Consider the following 20948-nt stretch of genomic DNA (forward strand, 5'->3'; position numbering starts at 1 on the left):
ATATATAACAAGTGTTTGAATATAATGATATATACATTGTTTTATTGATTGCTTGTACTTGATGAATAAAAATAATTTAATATTTGAAATATGGTATTTACAATATAGAAAAAAACTATTTACAATATATAAAAACTTTACATTATATGAGAGAAAAGTATTCCCAATATGAAAAATGTATTTACAATATAAAACTATTTGCAATATGAAAAATCTATTAAAAATATATGAAAAAATGTATTTACAATATAAAACTATTTGCAATATGAAAAATCTATTAAAAATATATGAAAAGTGTATTTACAAATTTTATATATGAAAAAAAATATTTACTATATGAAAAGATCTATTTACAAAAAAAATAATGTTATTTACAAAAGGAAGGGGTGACTTTGTAGGGGTGCGAAGGCTATGTACTTATAGGTGTTTTGGTAGGCGATGAAAAGTTTGTGAGAAGTTGTTCATGTAACTTAACCGGGAATAAATTCAGCTATAGCATGTTTAAGGACAAGATGTAGTATTATTATAATGTTTCCTTCCACATTTACTCATTGAACTATTTACATTTTAAAGCTATATTTTATTTGAGTAATATTTACAGCCCATTCACACACTCATACGTACGTTTTTACGAACCATAAACACGACTAAAACTTTACCCGCAATAACCATACGGTAATGTCCTATAGTCCGTTTCACTGTTATCGTTAAGTCGACGTCTTTTGTTGCCAACTTTTTGGTGAGTCTTTGTCTCAGGTCTGGACACAATGATAAACCCTTTTTTACGGGCAATTCTCCCTGGGATGTTTAACACTTTCTTTTCAATTTTTCCGCGAACTAATTTATAGAAATGATCGAAATTTATTTCCTGTAATGCGCGATAGTCTAAAGTGATTCCCCGTATCTTATATACATAGTCTACTTTACCCGTCCCAATTTCTTTTAACCTATACGCATAATTTTTTGGTCCCAAACCTATAAACGCGTTAATTTCCCACCCTTCCGGAACTTCGTCTGTTAGCTCTCCCAGGTAGGATCCCAACGCAAGCTTAGGTTTTTCATTGCGCCGCTGAATAAACATAATACTGTCAGTGTCACAGTATAATGTGTCTTTTGGTCCCACAGTTGTTAACAAATCGTAAAGCTTTAGCCGCGCCCATGATGTAATGAACGCAGCAAGTACAACGTTTGAAAACTTTAACGGCTTATTTTCGTTTTCAACGTTTTTATATGTGACAACAGCATGTTTTTCCCCAATGACTAGTACGCTTTGTACTTCGTACTGCGGTGCCCATAGGTAGCCGTAAAGCTTTTCCGGCGTGTCAACAACCACTGATTGTGACAAATCCGTTCTTTGTCCCCATTTGCCGTAGAGCGAATTGAGGAATAGCTTGGCTATGTACCTCAAGCCAGGGTTCAATCCAATATTATCCTCCATTAACTCTATGCCTTCGTGGGCATAATAATCTGCTATGTATTTTTGTTTGTCTCCTTTGCTTTTGCACCAAACAGGAAAACCAGAGGCTTCCTGCTTTAATTTCAGGAAGGAATTCACATAGTCATGGAAAAGACTATGCGAATTTCCCTCCTCAGAACCGAGTAGTTCGAATTCCCAGATCTCATTAATTTGCAGAACTTTATAACCGCTTTGTAGTGCTCTATGCAGCTTAGGGGTACAATACGTGTCTGTTAAGGCACGTTCGGCATCACTATGTCTGCAATTGTTGACATTACTTTCTTCCATACACGTGCGACATAAGCCAAACATAAGTCTACCGTTACACGTATACGGCAACACCGGAAAAAAGAGATCTTTTGGGGGCAAGATGGTGCATTTAACCAGCCCGTGAATACTTTCCACTTCTGGAAAGTCCGGCCCCTTATGTATTTTAGGCTTCCCTACAGGCATCGGCTTACGAGCCATCACATATGGATATAACGATGTTACATCCAAATACTGAATTGTTTCGTCATTGCTACATTCGTACAATGCATTAAAGCATTCAGTACGACCACCATGAAAACCTTCTTTAGGTGCAAGATGATTGACAAGGTCCTTACATTGAGTTTTGATAAACTCTTGTAATTTTTTGTCGTTTTTCACCATGCTGTCCCATTCACATTCCCATATCTCAACAACATTGAGATTTAATTTTTTAAGGAATGCGGTTTTCGTGATCGTATTTTCATACCGTTCCTGCATTGATGTAGCATGACTACAGGAACTGTCAAGGGGCTGATCCCGAAGCGTTGTATAACACCTTGGGCACCCATGGAAGTAACACCCGTTAAATTCGTATGCAGTTTTTGTCAGGTTATCAAACCCATCGACCTTATATTTACCAAAAGATCGTTCCAATCCATTCCCAGAATGTTGAATTCTTTTTCCTTCGGTACGTTCCAAATACCGTAACCAATACATTGCTTTTAAGCTCTGCTGGTTACGATGATCGAACCCGAGAGGAGGAATAACTGGAATCGTCTCTTCCGGTAAGTATGTAGACCGATACGTTAGTATAGCCAAACTTGCAATAGTGGACGATGAAATAAAACATTGAATACCGTGAGTTTTTTCCTCGATCAAGTTTGAAAACTTGATGACCGCTTCAGCGAGGATTTTAACATCGTTGCGGCAGTACATTACCATCTCTTTGTGCAGATCGTACTGCTCACCACTTAAAGCACGTTCTTGGTGCCAGGTGATTAATTGCTGTCGATCGGAAGAACTCATACTGTCAGGATCAAAAAACTTAACATCAGGAATCTTACCTACATAATTTTGATTTTCGAACGTATTAAACAAATATGGGAAATATCCCTTTCGTAAATTACCGCGCAAGCCTAAAGTTTTGGGTAATTTTGACAGCTTAATACCCATATAGAGGTAAGTATCCCGGAAAATAATTTTATTACCCAGCCGCATTTCAATAATTTTTTGACCCTGCATAATAAGGGTGGGAGATAAGCAATGTTTTTCTATTAAATTCCTACAACTGAACTGGACATCATAATTAGAGCCATTGTGCGAAAGCACAATGATTTTTTGAAACTTTGGACGAGGCATCAATACGAAATTAATGAACTCATCAATCGTTGAAAAGTCAAACTCACGTTTTCCCTGTTCATTTCCACAAACAAAACATGGATCACCCAGCTCTGTGTCCTTGCAAGCATGACATATATTCCTGCAAACCACATAGTTAACGCAGTGTTCTTGTTCCTCACATTCATTTTTACGAAGTAACATCGTTTCCACATCAAATACGATGTATAGGAATCTATCAATATGTGATTGACTGGACTTCTGAACATAACAAATATGATCAGCGTCTACATGCTTGTCACAAGACTTACACAAACGCTCACCACATTGATGCTCAGATTTCCTACGACGTAAATTGTACATTTTAGCACATTCGGTACAAAACCGCTTTGTTTCACATATACTCTTGCCACGTCCAATTACACGCTTATGATTCGTAAAGCATTCAGCCGAAGGAAACAATCTATGACAATCATTACATTCCCGCTTAATATTATCAGCACATACCTCGTGGTATACTTCACATGCATTGCACTTAGCACCACACTTATGGTATTGTGCATGATTATATCCCTGTAAACAATGCTTACAATATCCTCTCATACCCAACAGAGACGTAATGCATGTAATTAATTCATAATGACCTTTTTCGTAATGGATAAGGATTTGTTTTTCTGCTTTTACTCCCGGATAAATTACATTGTACTCCCGGTTCAGGGCGTTCCTTTCATATACTACGATTTGGTAGTTGGGTGCCAGGTATTGTTGAAATTTTTTTACATCATCAATAGTACAGCCATTTTGATGTTTAATGGTAACATCAGCATTATCACACAAATCCATGGCTTGCTTGAGTAGACGTTTCGGGTGTTTTTTTAATTCATATACCTGCTTACGATTATGCTCGGCCTTTGCCATCCCAAGGATAATACTCTTGGGAAGGCAGTATATGTCTTTGTTTAACGGGATGGTACTTTGTTCATGATGTGTAGTAAGATCAACGTACTTACTAGTGCCACGTGTTTTACCTCTTCCCTTGCGAGGATTTACAGTGTGTATCCTAAAGATTACTGAATCCCCGAAAAGGAAGTGCTCGTTACTATTAAGTACGTTCTCTACTGATCTAAAAAAGGCCTCCGGGTTCAATTCCTTCTTAGGACGCCACGTCATGTATACTGGCTTGTTTATCGTCGAGGCAGAGCTCTCGATAACCATACCAACATACATGTTATCGTCAACGTCGTTTAACGCATGCTGTTGTACATACTCAAAGAGTTTCTCCAAATAAACAACCGGGTCTTCGATTCCTATGTTACGCATGCGCTTAACGGTAATTTCCTTTCCCCGCAAGCCAAAGTATGGATAATGTTTAGTTTTACTACCAATGATGGAAAAATTATCATTTGTTCCAGCACCATACATTTGATTTTCTGGTGCAGAACTAGGACCTGGCAAATTTACAGGTTCACCCATGAACTCGACAGAGTCATCTGCAGTTAAGCCAGAAGTCTTCCCTGCAGATACCAACTCTCTAAATTTTTCACGCGCCAATACCCGGATGTTATCTTGACAAAAGAAGCCCGTACGATATAAATCAATAATATCCTTCGCGGACTTACATTTTGCCAAAATAACAACAGGGTCATGCCCAAAATGCGCCAATAATGCACGTAATAAACGCGCGTATTGCTCGTTATACACACGCACCCCTAATGCATGACATTGCGTCACCACCTCCCACGTAAAGAAAACTTCTCCGCCATTATCATATCCACGTGATTCCAACATCTGCAACATGACTTTAATTGTGTTGATTCCCTCGTATGCCATCGTTGAATCTAATTTAAACAAACAATTAATTAGTTATTTCACCTTATTATCATACACTATTTTATATCGCACAAATATTTTAATTTACTTTTACGTGTGCGGTAACTTTCTAAAAGACTATGTTTATACCTTAAAATACAAAAAACAAACTGAACTATGTTTTAACGTATAAACACTATTCCTTTGATCACGGCCACTTCCAAAAATCTTCTAACTTAAAACCAACGTAGCGATGTTACCTCCACGAATGATTGTAACGAAATGGTTTCCAATTGTTCTATGGACTCTACTTTTCCTAATATCCTTATTCCTCTATTTTGTATTCAAAAGAACACGTCCACACGTTGGAACTGGTTTCTGTAGAATGACCAATTAATGATTTTGAGCTTCCTATATACACGTAGATAATGTAAATTCCACACGGTTTATAATTTACTATGTATTTTCTTAAAATACTGTTTAACTTTATTAGTTAACAACACTTTCCGATAACAACACGGAGAGACGTCTGTACTGTACAAATTCTTCTACTATACTGACCACCGCGCGCTTTTCCCGCTCTTATATAGACGCAGATATGAAAATTCCCAGAATTCTGTGCGAAGTTCTCCGAAGGTAACTATAACTTTATGATATAATCCACTATGTGTTTACCGAAATATGGATAAATGTTTATTTTACAATAGTTCAGGACCACCAAATCTAATTATAGTTTCCGATAACAATGTCCCGAAAAGTACAAGTAAAAAACGTCTTTACTCTAGCAGTACTTCTTCTATACTGATCCGCCGCGGCTTGCTGCGCTCTATTTATACTTTCGGAAATGTAATCTCGTACCCAAATGCATTTAGTTTGTAATCTTGTACCCAAATACAATTACTTTAAAGTCCCGTACCCAGATAATTTAGTTTGTAATCTCGTACACAGACTGATTAATCATGTATCAACGAAAATATTTTCTAAAGTAATAATGCCCTTTTACAAACATGTATTATTTAAACTCATGTGACATTTACGAAGATTTCCGAACTTAACCGAATGTTTCCGAATATTTATTTTTCACGGACAATAATATTTTCATATTTGAAAAATGAACATATCTGATATAAACATTCTAATGAATAAAAATCATTTCAAAATAACATTGGCAATAAAACAATCCAAGTAGTAATAAACAGAAACACAATTAAATAAAAATAACATAGTAAACAAAACATATCAAAGAAGAAATAGTTTAGCAAAAATCAATTAAGAAACAAGGTTAAAAAGGTTTAGAACAGTTTATGACCCAAAGCATCAGAACATTATTAGATACCAAAGGTTAAAAGAATATAGATAATTAATCCATATAGGTTAGCAAAACCATATTTAATTAAACCAATTATTAAACAAACGATAGCATAAAAACAGCAGATTTTAAAGATACTTAATTATTACAGTTTATTCAAAATAGCATTGAAATACTTAATTGTTACAAATTATAGTTTAAAAAATTACGTATGGTTAGAATGAAAGCTCTATTGGTGACAAATCATAGTTAAACATCAATGAGCAGAGAAAATTTATTCAATAGGAATAGCAAGAATGAAAATAATTAAATCAGGTTAGGAAAAGCATATCTATTTAAAAAATCAATTACTAAATTTAAAAGACGCATAGTTAGAAAAGCATATTAAATTAACTAAACAATTAAAATAATTAATTTGATAAATGTTCTACATTATTCAATGAAATGCATTAACAAAGAAAACTAATATCATCAATAAATATTTTTGTGACTATTCAATTTGTAAATTTTGTATTATTGTAACTATTTTTATAATGCACTACTAATGAAAGTTCAGTTAATTTTATTTTTCTACTTTAACTGTAAACGTTAATGTCTATTTTCTCAAATGACATTAAATTCTTACAATGCAATTCTTTATATGTTTACATAAAACTCTTTGATTGCAAAATAAAAATACAAAGTGAAATGTAAAATTGAAAATGCAAAGTGTAAATTTAAAATTGTAAAAGTAAAATGTAAATTAAAAATGCAATTTTCACATGAAACTCTTTGATTGTAAAATAAAAAAAAAATGCAAAAGTGTAAATTAAAAATGTAAAAGTAAAATGTAAATTAAAAAATGTAAAGATGTAAATTAAAAAATGTAAAAGTAAAATGTAAATTAAAAAATGTAAAGATGTAAATTTAAAAAAATGTAAATGTAAAGGTGTAAATTAAAAATGCAATTTTCACATGAAACTCTTTGATTGTAAAATAAAAAAATGCAAAAGTGTAAATTAAAAATGTAATTTTCACATGAAACTTCTATTGTAAAATGCAAACGTAAAAAATGCAAAGTGTAAATTTAAAAATGCAAAAGTAAAAATGTAATTTTCACATGAAACTTTTATTGTAAAATGTAATTCATTATATGTTTACATGCAACTCTTTAGTTGCAAAATAAAAATGTTAATGCAAAATGTAATTTTAAAAAATTAAATGTTTCAAATGAAAATATATGTTTAGATATAATTTGAATTGCGCACATGTAAAGTTAGTTTAGTCAAAATTATTGTCAGTATGTCTTTCATTATGTAAAATTTAATATTGTAGTTTCATTAAGTTAAAATTTTAATTATTTAATGTTCATATACTCTTTGAACTAAAAATTTTAAAGTTTGCAACACTTACCACCGCTGGTTAGATGTCAACAGATCTAACAGGACACGATGTATTAATTTTCGGTGCACTTGTATGCCGCTGTCAGCACTAAAACCATAAAAAGCATTTATTAGTATACAATTTCAGTTCTATATTTCTCATTTTGTTACAAAATTAATGCACAGTAAGCTATTTAGTAATCATTTTTTTATCAACTTTCAGTTTAACAATGAGCTTTTTTATTAATTTGGAACTCACATAATGTTCTCTGAGTTTTCTTTAATGAAAACGAACCAATAAATAATTAACATCAAACTAAAATAATAAGTTGCTCCGACTAAAAAGAATACAAATAATTAGTACACTCACATATTGTTCAAACATCCTTAGTATGCTCACACGAAGTGTTCGAGTAATTTATTACGAAATAAATAAATAAAGAGCTTGCACAGCAAACGAGTTTGTGTAACAAACTAGAGAATAAAAAAAAGATACGTTCCAACAAATTATTTGTAGGTTCACAGCTTAGCTGCTCTTTATGAGATTTCAATGAAATCGAAACGTCAAACAAACAAAGTTGCGGAACAAATTAAAGATTATTTCAAGAAACATATGTAATGGAATTAATATTGGTTGCATACTTACAGGATATCTGCAGGTTTTTTAAATTCCAATTTCTTCAAAGGTCCAAAAAAGAGAAGTCCAATTGATCTGCTGGAGTATCCTAAAACAAAAAGACAATTTTTTACTACTTGAAACAAAGTTTCTTAAGAGTTTGTGAAACAAACGAACGAATAACACCGTAGGTGTTCTACAGAGTATACTTTAGGATACGATTTATTTACAGTTTCGCAGCGTAGCTGCTCTGAGCTTGCGTACCAAGCGATCCGTAAAATAAGAAATTATTTACAAGTTCCCAGCGTAGCTGGTCTTACGACTTTTTATAAGAAATTTTTGTAAGTTCACATTTTTAATGTTCGCAATTTTTAAAATATTTTCGAAATTATTTGTAGGTTCACACTATAAGTGTTCGAGTAATTCATTACGAGCTTTTTAATATTTCGCAGGGTAGCTGCTCTTACGACTTTCTATAAGAAAGGAGAATATAAAAAAATAGAAATCGATCCATAAAATAAGTTGCTCAGAGTAATTTATTAGGAAAGTATCTTTTATTCTCTCACATATTGTTCGACGAATAAAATAATTGCAGTTCTAAAAGTAATATTGTAAATAATATGAATTATTTATTACATTGCAACAAGGTTGCTTTATTTCAGTAATTTATGACAAATTGGTAAAAAAAATACCTTTGGTACTACCTCTGATACTTCTGGTAGTACGTTCTTGAATAGACCACACCAATGGATAACCTAAAACATAACATAATTTGTATTAGATTCGTATACATTATTTATATATATTTACTTTAGAATATCTTATATGCATACACTATATAGTATAGAATACCTTATATGAATATAGCATCTACTATAAATTCTTATATGTATATATATTTACTTTAGAATATCTTATATGCATACACTATATAATATAAATTACCTTATATGAATATAGTATCTACTATAAATTCTTATATGTATATATATATTTACTATAAAATCTTATATGTATACACTATGTATATATCTAGTATACATTCTTATATGGTTACACTATATAGTATATATTACCTTATATGAATATAGTATCTACTAAAATTCAAAAGACCCATCTTAAGATAATTCTCGTGTTACGTATATTAAATCTATTAACAGAAATTTTTCAAGTAGCAAGCTAAAGTATGGACAAGTAGCGATAAGTCTAGTAGAAGCCATAGGTAAATATCCAAGACTAGTATGGGAGAGGTCTAATATAATATGTGTTGTTTCGTAGAAGCATGTTGAATAATATATGTACAACCAAACAGAAACACGAAGTCTTAGTACAAAGGCATAGGACTATATCCAAAGAAAAGCAAAACAAAAGAGACTCCAACTACCAGGAGACAGAAATACAGAGTATGGTTAAGTTAGCTTAGCTGTTCTTAGGAGCATGCGATTCGTAAAAATAAGTTGCTCCGCCTAATTTATTACGAGAGTATAAATAATTGGTAAGTTCACACTGTAAGTGATCTGAGCTTGCTTAGCAAGCAATCAAATTAACGTTAACAAAGAGTTTGCACAGCAAAGGAACGAATAAATAATTAATATTTCGGAATTAATTCCCCTGAGCTTCTAATAAAGCGATAAGGCGAAATATAATCCAATTAAAGTTACAAAATAAAAAGCAAAAGGAAATTAGAGAACATACATAGCACACAAAACAAATAAACAGGGAGCTATAAAAATAGGAAAGGTATTTGTGTATGACATCTAGAGAGCAATAAAGAGAAAAAATACAGACGAAAATAGGTACCGAGGAAATACTACAAGCGACGAAAAAGTAGAGAAAAAATACTACAAGCGACGAAAAAGGTACAAGAGCAAAAACCAAAAGATAAAGAAAGGAAACACAAATCATGGTTAGGTTAGGTTTAGAAGTTAATAAAATAGAGGAAAAGCAAAGAAAAACAAATACTACCATCCAGAAAAAAGAAAAAAACCAAAACATAAACAAAGTAAACTTTGGTTAGGTTAGGTTTAGAAGGTAATAAACCAAATAAATAAATAAAGGAAAACAAAAGACAAATAGTCTAATTGTCAAAGAGAATACAGTTATGTAAATGGCAGTAGGTGGAAAGAGAAAGAAACAAAGTAGGCAGAGAGACAGAGGAAAAACAGGGAAAGAGAAAAGGTATAGTTATGTAGATGGGAGTAAGTAAAAAAAAGAAAAAACAAAGTAGGCGGAGAGACAGAGGAGAGAGAGAAAAGGTATAGTTATGTAGATGGGAGTAAGTAAAAGAAAGAAAAAAACAAAGTAGGCGGAAAGACAGAGGAAAAACAGGAAGGGAGAGGGAGAGAAAGAGAGAAAGAAGGTTAGTTATGCAAATGGGAATAGGTGAAAAGAGAGAAACAAAGTAGGCGGAGAGACAGAGGAAAAACAGGGAGAAAGAGAAGGTATAATTATGTAGATGGGAGTAGGTGAAAAGAAAGAAAAAAACAAAGTAGGCGGAAAACAGGAAGAGAGAGAGACAGATGGTATAGTTATGTAGATGGTAGTAGGTGGAAAGAGAGAGAGAAAAAAGCATATTTAGGTAGATGGCAGTAGGTGGAGAGAAAAACAAAGTAGGCGGAAGGACAGGAAAAACAAGGGGGAGAAAGGGCGACAGAGTAGGGGAAAGACAGCGAAAAGAAATAGTTGTGTGAATGGTACTAGGTAAAACGAAATGCTAGTTGTTTCATATTCTATCTGGTATTAAAAATGTAAGATAAAACCAAAACCAATAACAGTTCAAGGAATACTAATAAAAAACTGTCTGAAACAAATAATAAGGAAACCATGATAAAAGAAATATTGAAGCTTAATGTGTATAAAAGGGTACGGGTTAACTGAAGCTAAGCTATACAAGGTTAGGAAAAAAAGCATCAAAATGTTAAAACTTGTGCATCGTGGTATGAGGATTAAATCAAACTTATTTTATTCTGTACTCATGTATTTTGTTTCTGTTAATTTCATTTAGTATTTTTATAATTCACTCACTTACTTAGTTACTTACACACATTTATTTACTCACTCAGTCACTCACTCACACATACTCACTCAGTTACTCATGGGCTCAGTGGTAGAGCGTTCACCTCTGGTGCATGGAGTCCTTGGCTCGCACCAATTATTTCAACATTTTCATGACAAACATTCACTTTGGATTTATTTTTTTTATAAATTGTGGTGGACAAGCACAGTGTGCGTGGGTTTTCTCCCACTTTCTATATACTTTTAAGAGCTCCCATATTTAGTTCAAACATCTTAGATTGTTCAGAGTTTGTAAAAACAAACGAACGAATAAAATAATCACCGTCTCCTTTAGCCTAACCGGTATAAACGTGGGACTTCATTTTTCATTCACTCACTCAGTTACACACACACACACACACACACACACACACACACACACACACACACAGTCACACACTTACTCATTCATTCACTCACTCACTCAGTTACACACACACTCACAAACACACACACACACACACACATTTTTTTAACATCGAGCTTAGTATTTTCGAAATTATTTGTAGGTTCACAGGGTAGCTGTTCTTAGGAGCATACGATTCAACTAAAGTTAACACGGAACTTTTAATAAAGTGATGAAACTAAAATAAACATAAGTTATTCCAACTATTTTATTAGGAAAGTATAAAAGTAAGAATTGCCCCTTAGTTCCTTGATGGTATGCATTCCAACAATACAACAGTGTCGCACCTTATTGCCTAACCTCCTAGGATAAATCCGTCCTGATATTCTTCACAAATATTCTTATAGGGCACCCTCCCACGTACTGTGTAGTATCCATGTAACTGTACTCGCTTAACTAATTTTACAACAAACCAGTAAACCGCCCCACCACTCTTTCTTTCTTATCTTGCACCGCGGAATTATTTGTAGGTTTACACTCTATTTTAACACGAAGCTTTTAATAAATTAAAATATTCTCCCATCTTTTTTAACAGGTAGCTTCTAATCAATTATATATGCTCACATACTGTTCGTATTGGGTCATGCAAACGGGTCATATTTTAACAAGGAGCTTTTTAACTTCCCACACCTTGTTCGAGTTGAGGTATTAAGAAATACGAAACAATAAAAATGTGTTCACATATACTGTTCGAACACCTTATATATATGTAAGGGATTAAAAGAAAGGATTCAATAAATAATTTAGAACTTTTCATAGAAAAGAAGAATATGAAAATAAACGTAGCACGTAAAATTGGTTAGTCCATGATTGAACCGGGATCACAAGTGCATGAGGCAAACGTCTTACTTACTACACCAAAATATGCAAATGTCACTTTGGAGGGAAGCGTGGTGAGTCAAATGTGTTCCGCCTAATTGTATCAACGTATGCAAGTTCTACATTTATTTTAAATACGATAGTAAATTACTTTTTTTCTTATCTACTCTCAAAATTTTGACAAATATAACTATAGGGTCCAAAACGTGCAATGTGAATGTTTATAACCTACAATCCTGCTCTCATAACCACAGTGATCATTTAGTATAATATTCCATTCTCAATTAAGTTTATAAATGCTGCAAACTTTCTTCCAAAATTCCTTGTGATTTATTTCTGTCATTAAATTTATCGTGTCTTCCGTGAAAAAAAAAAAAACTTTTTCAAACTCCACTTTCTTTAAATTATTTATAGGTTCACAAGCTATGCTTATTCCAAGCTTCTATAAAAAGCGTAGCAATTAAAATTGGACAACAAACAATTTATTTTTCAAGTTCACAATTTTTAAAATATTTTCGAAACAAGTTTCTCTTTATGAGATTTCATAGAAATCGATCCATAAAATAAGTTGCTCCGAGTAATTTATTAAGAGAATACAAATAAGAACAACTTTTCATAGAAAAGGAAAATATAATATAATCAAACAAAAGTAAAAAAACAAATAAAATTCTTACCACAGCCTGACCGAGGATCGAACGCGCGACCTTTAGTGCATGAGTCCGGCGCTTTACTTACTAGGCCACAGAACACCGCGATCTCAACCTAACGCTTTTCCAGCTAGCACGTGTTTGTATCCAAGTTCAGCATTTCAGTATACTAGGCAAATTATATTTTTTTGCTTTCAACGTGGTAGTACATTTAATTTTTATGACAAACAAAAAAATAATTTTACCGTTCTGACTAATTTTTACAATGTATAGAAGAAATATTAACTGTGTTTGCTCCTAGTTTTATTTATTTGTACAAAATGTCTACTAACATGCAATGGCAAAATATATTTTGTTCATTCAAAATGGTTTGCATTATGGTCAAATAATTATAAGTAAAACTATAATTTGTACAAGTACCTGTAATAAATCAAAATTTGTTCAACTAATTCATTACAAGGAAGTTAAAATCTTGGCAATGAAATCTCATCTTCAAAGCAAATATCTCAACGAACATTCAAAACCTAAATTCCGTAAAATTGATTAGGACTATTACAAGAAACGTATTAAATACTAAAATAACGTGCTGTTTTACCAAGGAAAGTTCAAATTTATACTTTAGGGCAGGGCAAAGCGTTTACCGTTGGTGCTGCCTACAATTGCATTCCAATATATCCAATAAACAAGCTATCCTAACCATTAGGACGATTTCAAATCTAACTGACTCCTAAATCAATTCAAATTGTTCTTACTGACAAAAGTGCTGTAACAAATAAACATTAATCCTATACAAAACCCTGTAGGTTTTGTTTTCAAAGCAATAATTTAAGTCTTAGTTCATCTTATTATTCATTATATTATGCGTGTTTTTACCACATTCTTTATAACTTAATGCCAAATATTCTACGGGTTCCCCAGGTTATAAAATAATTACTAGTTTCTTTAAGAAGCTATGCTTCTCCATAAATTCTCCCACCCACATTTTCATTTCATCAAACTTCCTATAAAATTGATTCTGTAAATAATTAGTATGCTTTGAAATGAACTAAAACACAAAAAGGTATAAATTAATTAGCTAGTAAGAAGTTCTCTACTAATGCAAGTTATTAAACTTAAAATAGGCTAAAATCTTATCTCTATTGCACAGTTTTTCGCAAGCAAAAGCAATATTCAACAATCCGTGTTCACGGCATAATATTTTTATTAAACTTTAAAATTAATCCTGTTCCCTTAAAGAAACTGTCTACATGTCGGATTCAATATACAGTAATTTTCTGAAACTAGCAAAACTCCATAAAAATTGAAATGTCCTAAAACAAATCTACGCCTACCATCACTTAAAACTCAAATTTAAATTGTTCTTAAAATCTGTTATAGGCGATAAACGCCGGAACAAGTTATAGCTACCAAAAAAAATCCCTAGAAACCTATTTCTTGCTAAAGTAATTAATTTAATTAGCCATCGCTCTGTTCGCAATATTACAATAAAACGTATTAATTTAAACGTAATCCTACCACAATGTAAAATCCTTTATGGTTTCTCCAAATTAAAAAAAAACTTTACGGAGGTCTTGTAACTGTTTTCTACACTTAGTTCTTACTTTAGTTCATAGGTGGCAGTAAACGCGTTGTTCACGACCCATGCTTTGTCTAACTGCTCTAACTATGTAAGTCAAAATAATGCCCCAAAAATATATTACTGCTTTGTTTCATAGCCACAAAATTAATACTAATAAACATACGCTATTTCAACTAGGTATATGAAATCATGTGGCCTATAATTTCTGTATAAATCCTAATGTACTACAATAATTTAATAGATTCACATTTTAAATAAGCTAGCATCACAAAATCGAATTTTCTCTAATTCTGCCTTCCCAAGCTATCCGTATTAAATTAATCTACAGTAAAACATTGTTCATTCTCATCAACCAAATTCGTTTTAATTAAGACTAGTAGTTCAATTCGTATTGTAAGCAACTCAATAATAAGCTTTGTTACTCAAGAAAACATTAAAATATGTAATAGTATTTCATAAAACTGCCCAAAACGTAAATATAGTTCCCCTCTGCCTAAAATACGTACACGTCACCTATAAGCTACGTGTTCAATTTCCGGATGAAAAGTGTATAACCCTAGCCACAGTTTTCCACGTTTTTTTAACAAACAAATGTCAAAGTTCAGGCCACTTTCTTCCAATTTAAAAAAAAGCCTAAAATCTAAATGCATATCCATTAAGCTGCCATTAAAATTTTCTTATTAGTTAAAGCTCTTCCGTGGGTAGACGGTGGTGTAAAAAACCCGATCAATTCCTCCAGTTTATGTGGCCTACATTAATCTATAAGTTCATGTCTCAAATAGCCTTGGTGAAAAAAAAAGTTCTAAATTTACAATCAATTACATTATAGGCCTCTAGTTCCATTCCCAACGCAAACTTCTATGTTTCCACATTTAATGTTAAGCAAAAATATCACGAGCCTCAATGTTAAGCAGTACATTAAACTAAAATTCAACTCAACTCTGTCTAAAATAATAACATCCGATTCTGTCTATTCAATAATATTTATGAATGCAGATCTAGATTCAAACAAAAAAATAATATACGCGTGTATATTATTAGTACTCAAATTTACTCCAAACAAAACGCATAATTTCAATAATGCATCTAAAATTGTTTAAATATATTTTCAAATGTAAAATAAAATCAAATTAAACTTACCAATACAATTATAAATCAGCGTACAAATATTAACGAGATGCACTATTCACACTACACAATAGCAAAATCAGCAGTTAAAAATCTTCTGATGTTTCCTCTCCAAAATCTTCATTCAAAAGAGGGCAGAATATCGTTGTACTAAAAGTTTATGCCCTCCCTCAAAGAGGGGGAGAAGATGATGCACTCATGTTTCCTCATTGTCACATGTGCAAACGTTGCCATAATGAATTATTTTAGTGACCTCTATCTTCTTACTCATCCTAAGTAGGCTACGGTCTTCACTCATCAAAACCAAACAATTAAATGACAAATTGGCAACACCGATGAGGTCATTCAGTTGTTTTCCGTATGCAATGGGAAATTTCCTCCGTGTCTGAGGGAGTAAAGTATAATTTACATAAATAAGATAAACGTGGTCTAACGTTGGTTTTACTTCCTTTAACTCGTGACTCATAATCTAAATGATTTCATCTGCTGTCCGTGAAGTCACCGAGTGCTTTTTGTCTTGAAACACTGGTTTCAATAAAGATATCCAATAAATAAAACAATAGTTTCTTCTTTAATAGGGCAAGTTTATAATTCAATTTTCATTATTATTATAATTCAATCACTAAAATATATTTAATCTGTTTCAGTAAAATGTACACCTTGTGGAAACATATATGGTTCTCTGTAAATCACAGTGTTAAAATATTCTCAGTAGTTCTCCATTAGCAAGCAATTAGCGTACACCTCTTTGGCGTGAGTGATTCAGGTTCAATTCTCAATGCGGGTCCTATGGTTCGGGCCTACATTAAGCTGTAGGTTTATGTCTCAAATAGCCTTGGTGTTAAAAGAAGCGCTAAATTCACAATCATATACATCTTTAATGTGAAAACCCTAATTTGATTCCGTGCGGGAGCTCATATTGTATGTCAATCAGTAGGTCCACGTCTTATATAGCATTGGTGGCCAATTCAAACTTAATCGTTAGCCTACGTCTCAAAGTTCCCATTAACAGGTTTATGTCTCAAATAGCCTTGGTGTTAAAAGAAGCGCTAAATTCACAATCATATACATCTTTAATGTGAAAACCCTAATTCGATTCCCTGCGGGAGCTCATATTGTATGTTAATCACTAGGTCCGCGTCTCATATAGCATTGGTGGCCAATTCAAACTTAATTGTTAGCCCACGACTCAAAGTTCCCATTAACAGGTTTATGTCTTATATAGCCTCTTTGTTTAAACTCAAATAAGCACAGCTCAAGTCCAATCCACGGGGCTCGTTTATTTAAAAGTAATGTTCAATTTTCAAAATGGACATCTGCTCAAATATTTTATAGTAGAACGTATAATTTAATCGCTAGGGAAATTGCTCGCTAACGTTCTTGCCTTAAATGCAAGGGGTCCCGGGTTGAATTCATGATGGGGCAGTCGGTCAAATGTAAAACATTTTTATGTCCTAAATAAAATTTTCTTGGTCCAGACAAATCTCTGTATAGTATCTATGCCCCTTCCCATAATAGTGTGCTTGCCCTGGTCCATAAAGCCAAATTTAACTAGTAATATCATAAAACATAACAATACTAAATGCCATATGCCTTCCGCAATATTAGTATTGTACCTTAAATATTATTCATTAATACGTAATCAATTTAAAATACGTCCAGTGTCTTATAATCTAAAATAATTATTAGTTACACCTATCCGTGTGCATTTCTAGACGTAATACACAAATCATATGAAAGTTTATAAATTTCAACTTAGCTGTCTCTAAATAAGAATGTATGATCTCTTCAATTTTTAACAAAGGGATATCAATCAATAATACAAGTGTATTTCTGTAGTTCATAACATCAAATCATATATGGCCATTAAAATTAAATTTCGTTTATTCAAACTTAACAAATGATCACGTAGTTTAAGCTGTTACCGCTAGATGGATCTATGATAGTAAAGCATTTTCAAACATAACAAATAGATAGCGTTACAGGTCTTTTTCATTACTGCCAAAGAAACAGTTGTATTCGTCAGCTACACGATAGCTAAACGGTAAGATGCTGGATCAGTAATGCAAGGGTTGTGAGTTCAAAACGCGTCCATGGCAACGAATATTATTTTTATATAATTTAATGCTATAATCGTTACTAATAATAATAATAATAATAATAATAATAATAATAATAAGTCAATGTAAATCAATACATAGTTCCAAATAGCATACGTGCGTTACGTATAGTCCTTAAAGCTAACCAAAGCGGAAAAAATACCATAATTGTCCATTGCTGAGCAAATGTCAGGTAACAGGTATACAAAGTGAATGGGTGGAAAAATAAAAAAAACTCGCACCATGGTCAAACAGTAATGGCGGCAGCAAAAAAAAAGCTAACGTTCGGTACATCGTAAGTGGTGTGCGGCAAATATACAAACCAAATGGGCGGAAACTTTTACCACGGTCAAACAATAATGGCGCTATCAAAGCTATCGTTCAATGCAGCGCAAATGTCGGGTGGGCGGCAAATATACAAAGCGGGCGGCGCGACAATAATGGCGCCAGCGCAAAGGTCACACATACGTGATAAATTAAATAAAAAACAATCAGTGCTTCTGAGCACTGTTAAAAAATAAATAAAACTTACTATTGCTTAATAAAAAATAAACAGGACTTTCTGTTGACTGGTAAAAAATAAACAGGGCTTTCTGTTCACTGATAAAAAACAAATAGGTGTTCCTGTGGACTAATAAAAAAAAAACAAATAGGAGTTTTTTATGGACTGGAAAAAATAAACAGGGCTTTCTGTGGACTAATAAAAAACAAATAGGGGTTTTTGTACAGTAATAAAAAATGAATTGTGTTTATTTAATGAAAAATCAGGTGAATTATGGGTAAATTATGTCATTATCGGGTCACAAACAGGTAAAAAAGTCCCTCTAACTGTATAAAAAGTATTGTAAGCCCGTATATACCTGTCCCAAGGATTAAAAAACTTCTCCAGACATACTGGCACCTCCAGACAATGTGTCACAATACTACTCACTCTACTAACCATGCCTATTAACTATGGTATTCTCGGTCGCTCTCTTGGCCAAGATTTTGCCGGCAGCGATGGTTTGTATGAAGATATTTGTCGGAGGTAGATGTCCAATGAGCTCTGACTCTCTTCCTAATTGTGCTTATCAATTTTCTTTCTATTTGCTATCTTCCAGTTCGCATAAAACTTCTCCAAGATCACATTTCAACTGTTTCGTGTTGGGTTTTCCTTTTTACACTGTAGTTCAAATCTCTTATCCATATGTTAACCTCTTTTAATGGGTACTTTTCTTTTCAGTGTAGTCACTCTACTTTTATTTTCGTCTGTGGTTCGACATATAAGGCGTTGACAAGACTTATTCACAAGACTTATAGTATTAATGAATTTGAAGAAAAATGTAAATTATAGCAATCTGATTTTGGTATATTATTGATGCGGTTTATTATAACATTCGTTGTTTAATGAAAAAAAAAACTTTCACAAATTAAAGAATAATTAGATTTGTAGAGAAAATTAATAAGAGGAAACCATTAAAAAATTTCAGTGCTTTACAAAGTAAACAGAGAAGAAAAAATTCCTTTTATAATTCAACGAGATACAAGAAAAATAAAAGAAGGTAGACAATATTATTTTGCGTGAGGTACCGTTATCACAAATCACCTAGTGGCTTTCCGTTTTCAGCTGTTTAGAAACGCGAAAATAAATGCCAATTTTCAAAATGGCTCGAAATCGAAAGCAGATAAATGAGTCGTGATAACGGTTTCTCATGTAAAGTAATATTGTCTAGGGCGCTCTTGTTCCACATTTCGATTATCTTTTATCTATTTGAAGATATCACATAATCACTGTAAAATTAGCGGTATTTTAATTTCGCCGGGATGAAGACTCTTAAGGGGTGATTATGTCATCTTCCCCTTCCTTGACTGCCTCCCAGATTAAAGCTTTCTACACTGGATTTAACACATCAGTGTCACAACTTGTGTCACTGTTAGGTTATATTTGGCATACTTTTGTTCTAGTTTGCCTCCCACCCCCACCCCAAGAAATTAAAGTTAACGTCGTCACTATGCAATACTATTAAACACCGGTGTGTCGTTATCAGTATTCCGAAGGGAAGTCAATCAATACAACATATTTACACTATAACTATCCTACTAATGGGGATACGGTAGCTCAGCAATAGAGCTCTTACCTCTGGTGTTTGGAATCTCTGGTTCGATCTCCGGCCACCTAAGTCTGTGGTGGACAACACCGTGTGCGTGCATTTTCTCGGTGTACTAGCATATCCTCCCACATTCCCATTCCATCGTCATTCACTTGCCTTAATCATCCATTTCCCTTAGCCTAAGGCCATAAGCGTGGGACGTTAAACTGAAATATTTATATAACTACACTATATCCATTCTTTAACTCTGCTTTAAATATATCCATCTATCAAAGACCATATCAGCTACATACATATTGAAACAATCAGTGGCGTATTTAGGGGTCTATCGGGCTCAAGCGTCCCAAATAAATGTGTTAGTTTTCCATATTCCAGGTAAAACAAAAATCCCTCTTACCAATTTTAAGAATTTCATTGACTTTTCATTTTCTTATGCTCTTTGCTCAGAAATAATACTGTATTTGTCAAATTTCATTCCATATAAGAACTGCGTTCTTTCTTTTTCTTTCTTTCATCCATTCTACTCTTCTCTTTCTTTTTCTTAGTTTTTAATTATCCTTTCGATCGTTGTTAGTTGTGATTCAAGTCGGCCGTCGTCAATAACACCGATATTAAGAGAAGCTGATAAGCGAAACTGGTGTTTCACACCAACTTGCACGGATATCAACATAACGGATTATAGCTAAGGAATATTTGCATCGTTTAATTATAAAGAAAGGTAAATGTCTGAATTAAAGAAAATCAGAAAGAGGGAATAAGTAGCCCAGGAAATTAGGTACGAAAAGAGAATGCTTCCTTTTTTTTTTTCTACGAATAAAATAAAAGGTTAGATTCTCTGCTAAATTTTTGTCTGTATCATATCACGTAAGATTCATCAGTCTGCAATTCTTGCCATTAAAACTGCAATCAGTATATTTCAGCTTCAACTTCTCTCAACATTTTCTTTCAGGTAAAAATGTATACAGATAAAGCTGAATATTTCCGGTTT

At 32.9% G+C, this 20948-nt stretch overlaps 1 protein-coding gene across 3 annotated transcripts; it reads right to left on the reverse strand.

Annotated features, from left to right (window-relative positions):
* Nucleotides 1-500: 500 nt before the first annotated feature.
* On the reverse strand, nt 501-15935 carry LOC145675703 (uncharacterized). 3 transcript variants are annotated; one of them, XM_081746315.1, is made up of 5 exons: nt 15784-15935; nt 8843-8893; nt 8169-8247; nt 7554-7631; nt 501-4881 (listed from the first exon to the last, which is right to left on the reverse strand). In XM_081746315.1, exon 5 carries the CDS (start codon nt 4871-4873, stop codon nt 656-658), a length of 4218 nt encoding a protein of 1405 aa, XP_081602441.1. In that variant the 5' UTR covers nt 4874-4881; nt 7554-7631; nt 8169-8247; nt 8843-8893; nt 15784-15935; the 3' UTR covers nt 501-655. The 3 variants fall into 3 exon arrangements, with proteins under 3 accessions (XP_081602441.1, XP_081602440.1, XP_081602442.1); XM_081746314.1 differs by having other exon boundaries at nt 8831-8893; XM_081746316.1 differs by lacking the exon at nt 8843-8893 and having other exon boundaries at nt 15784-15912.
* Nucleotides 15936-20948: the final 5013 nt, after the last annotated feature.

Source organism: Thermobia domestica, chromosome 18, assembly GCF_964235325.1.
Source record: "Thermobia domestica chromosome 18, izTheDome1.hap1.1, whole genome shotgun sequence".
Lineage (NCBI taxonomy): Eukaryota > Metazoa > Arthropoda > Insecta > Zygentoma > Lepismatidae > Thermobia > Thermobia domestica.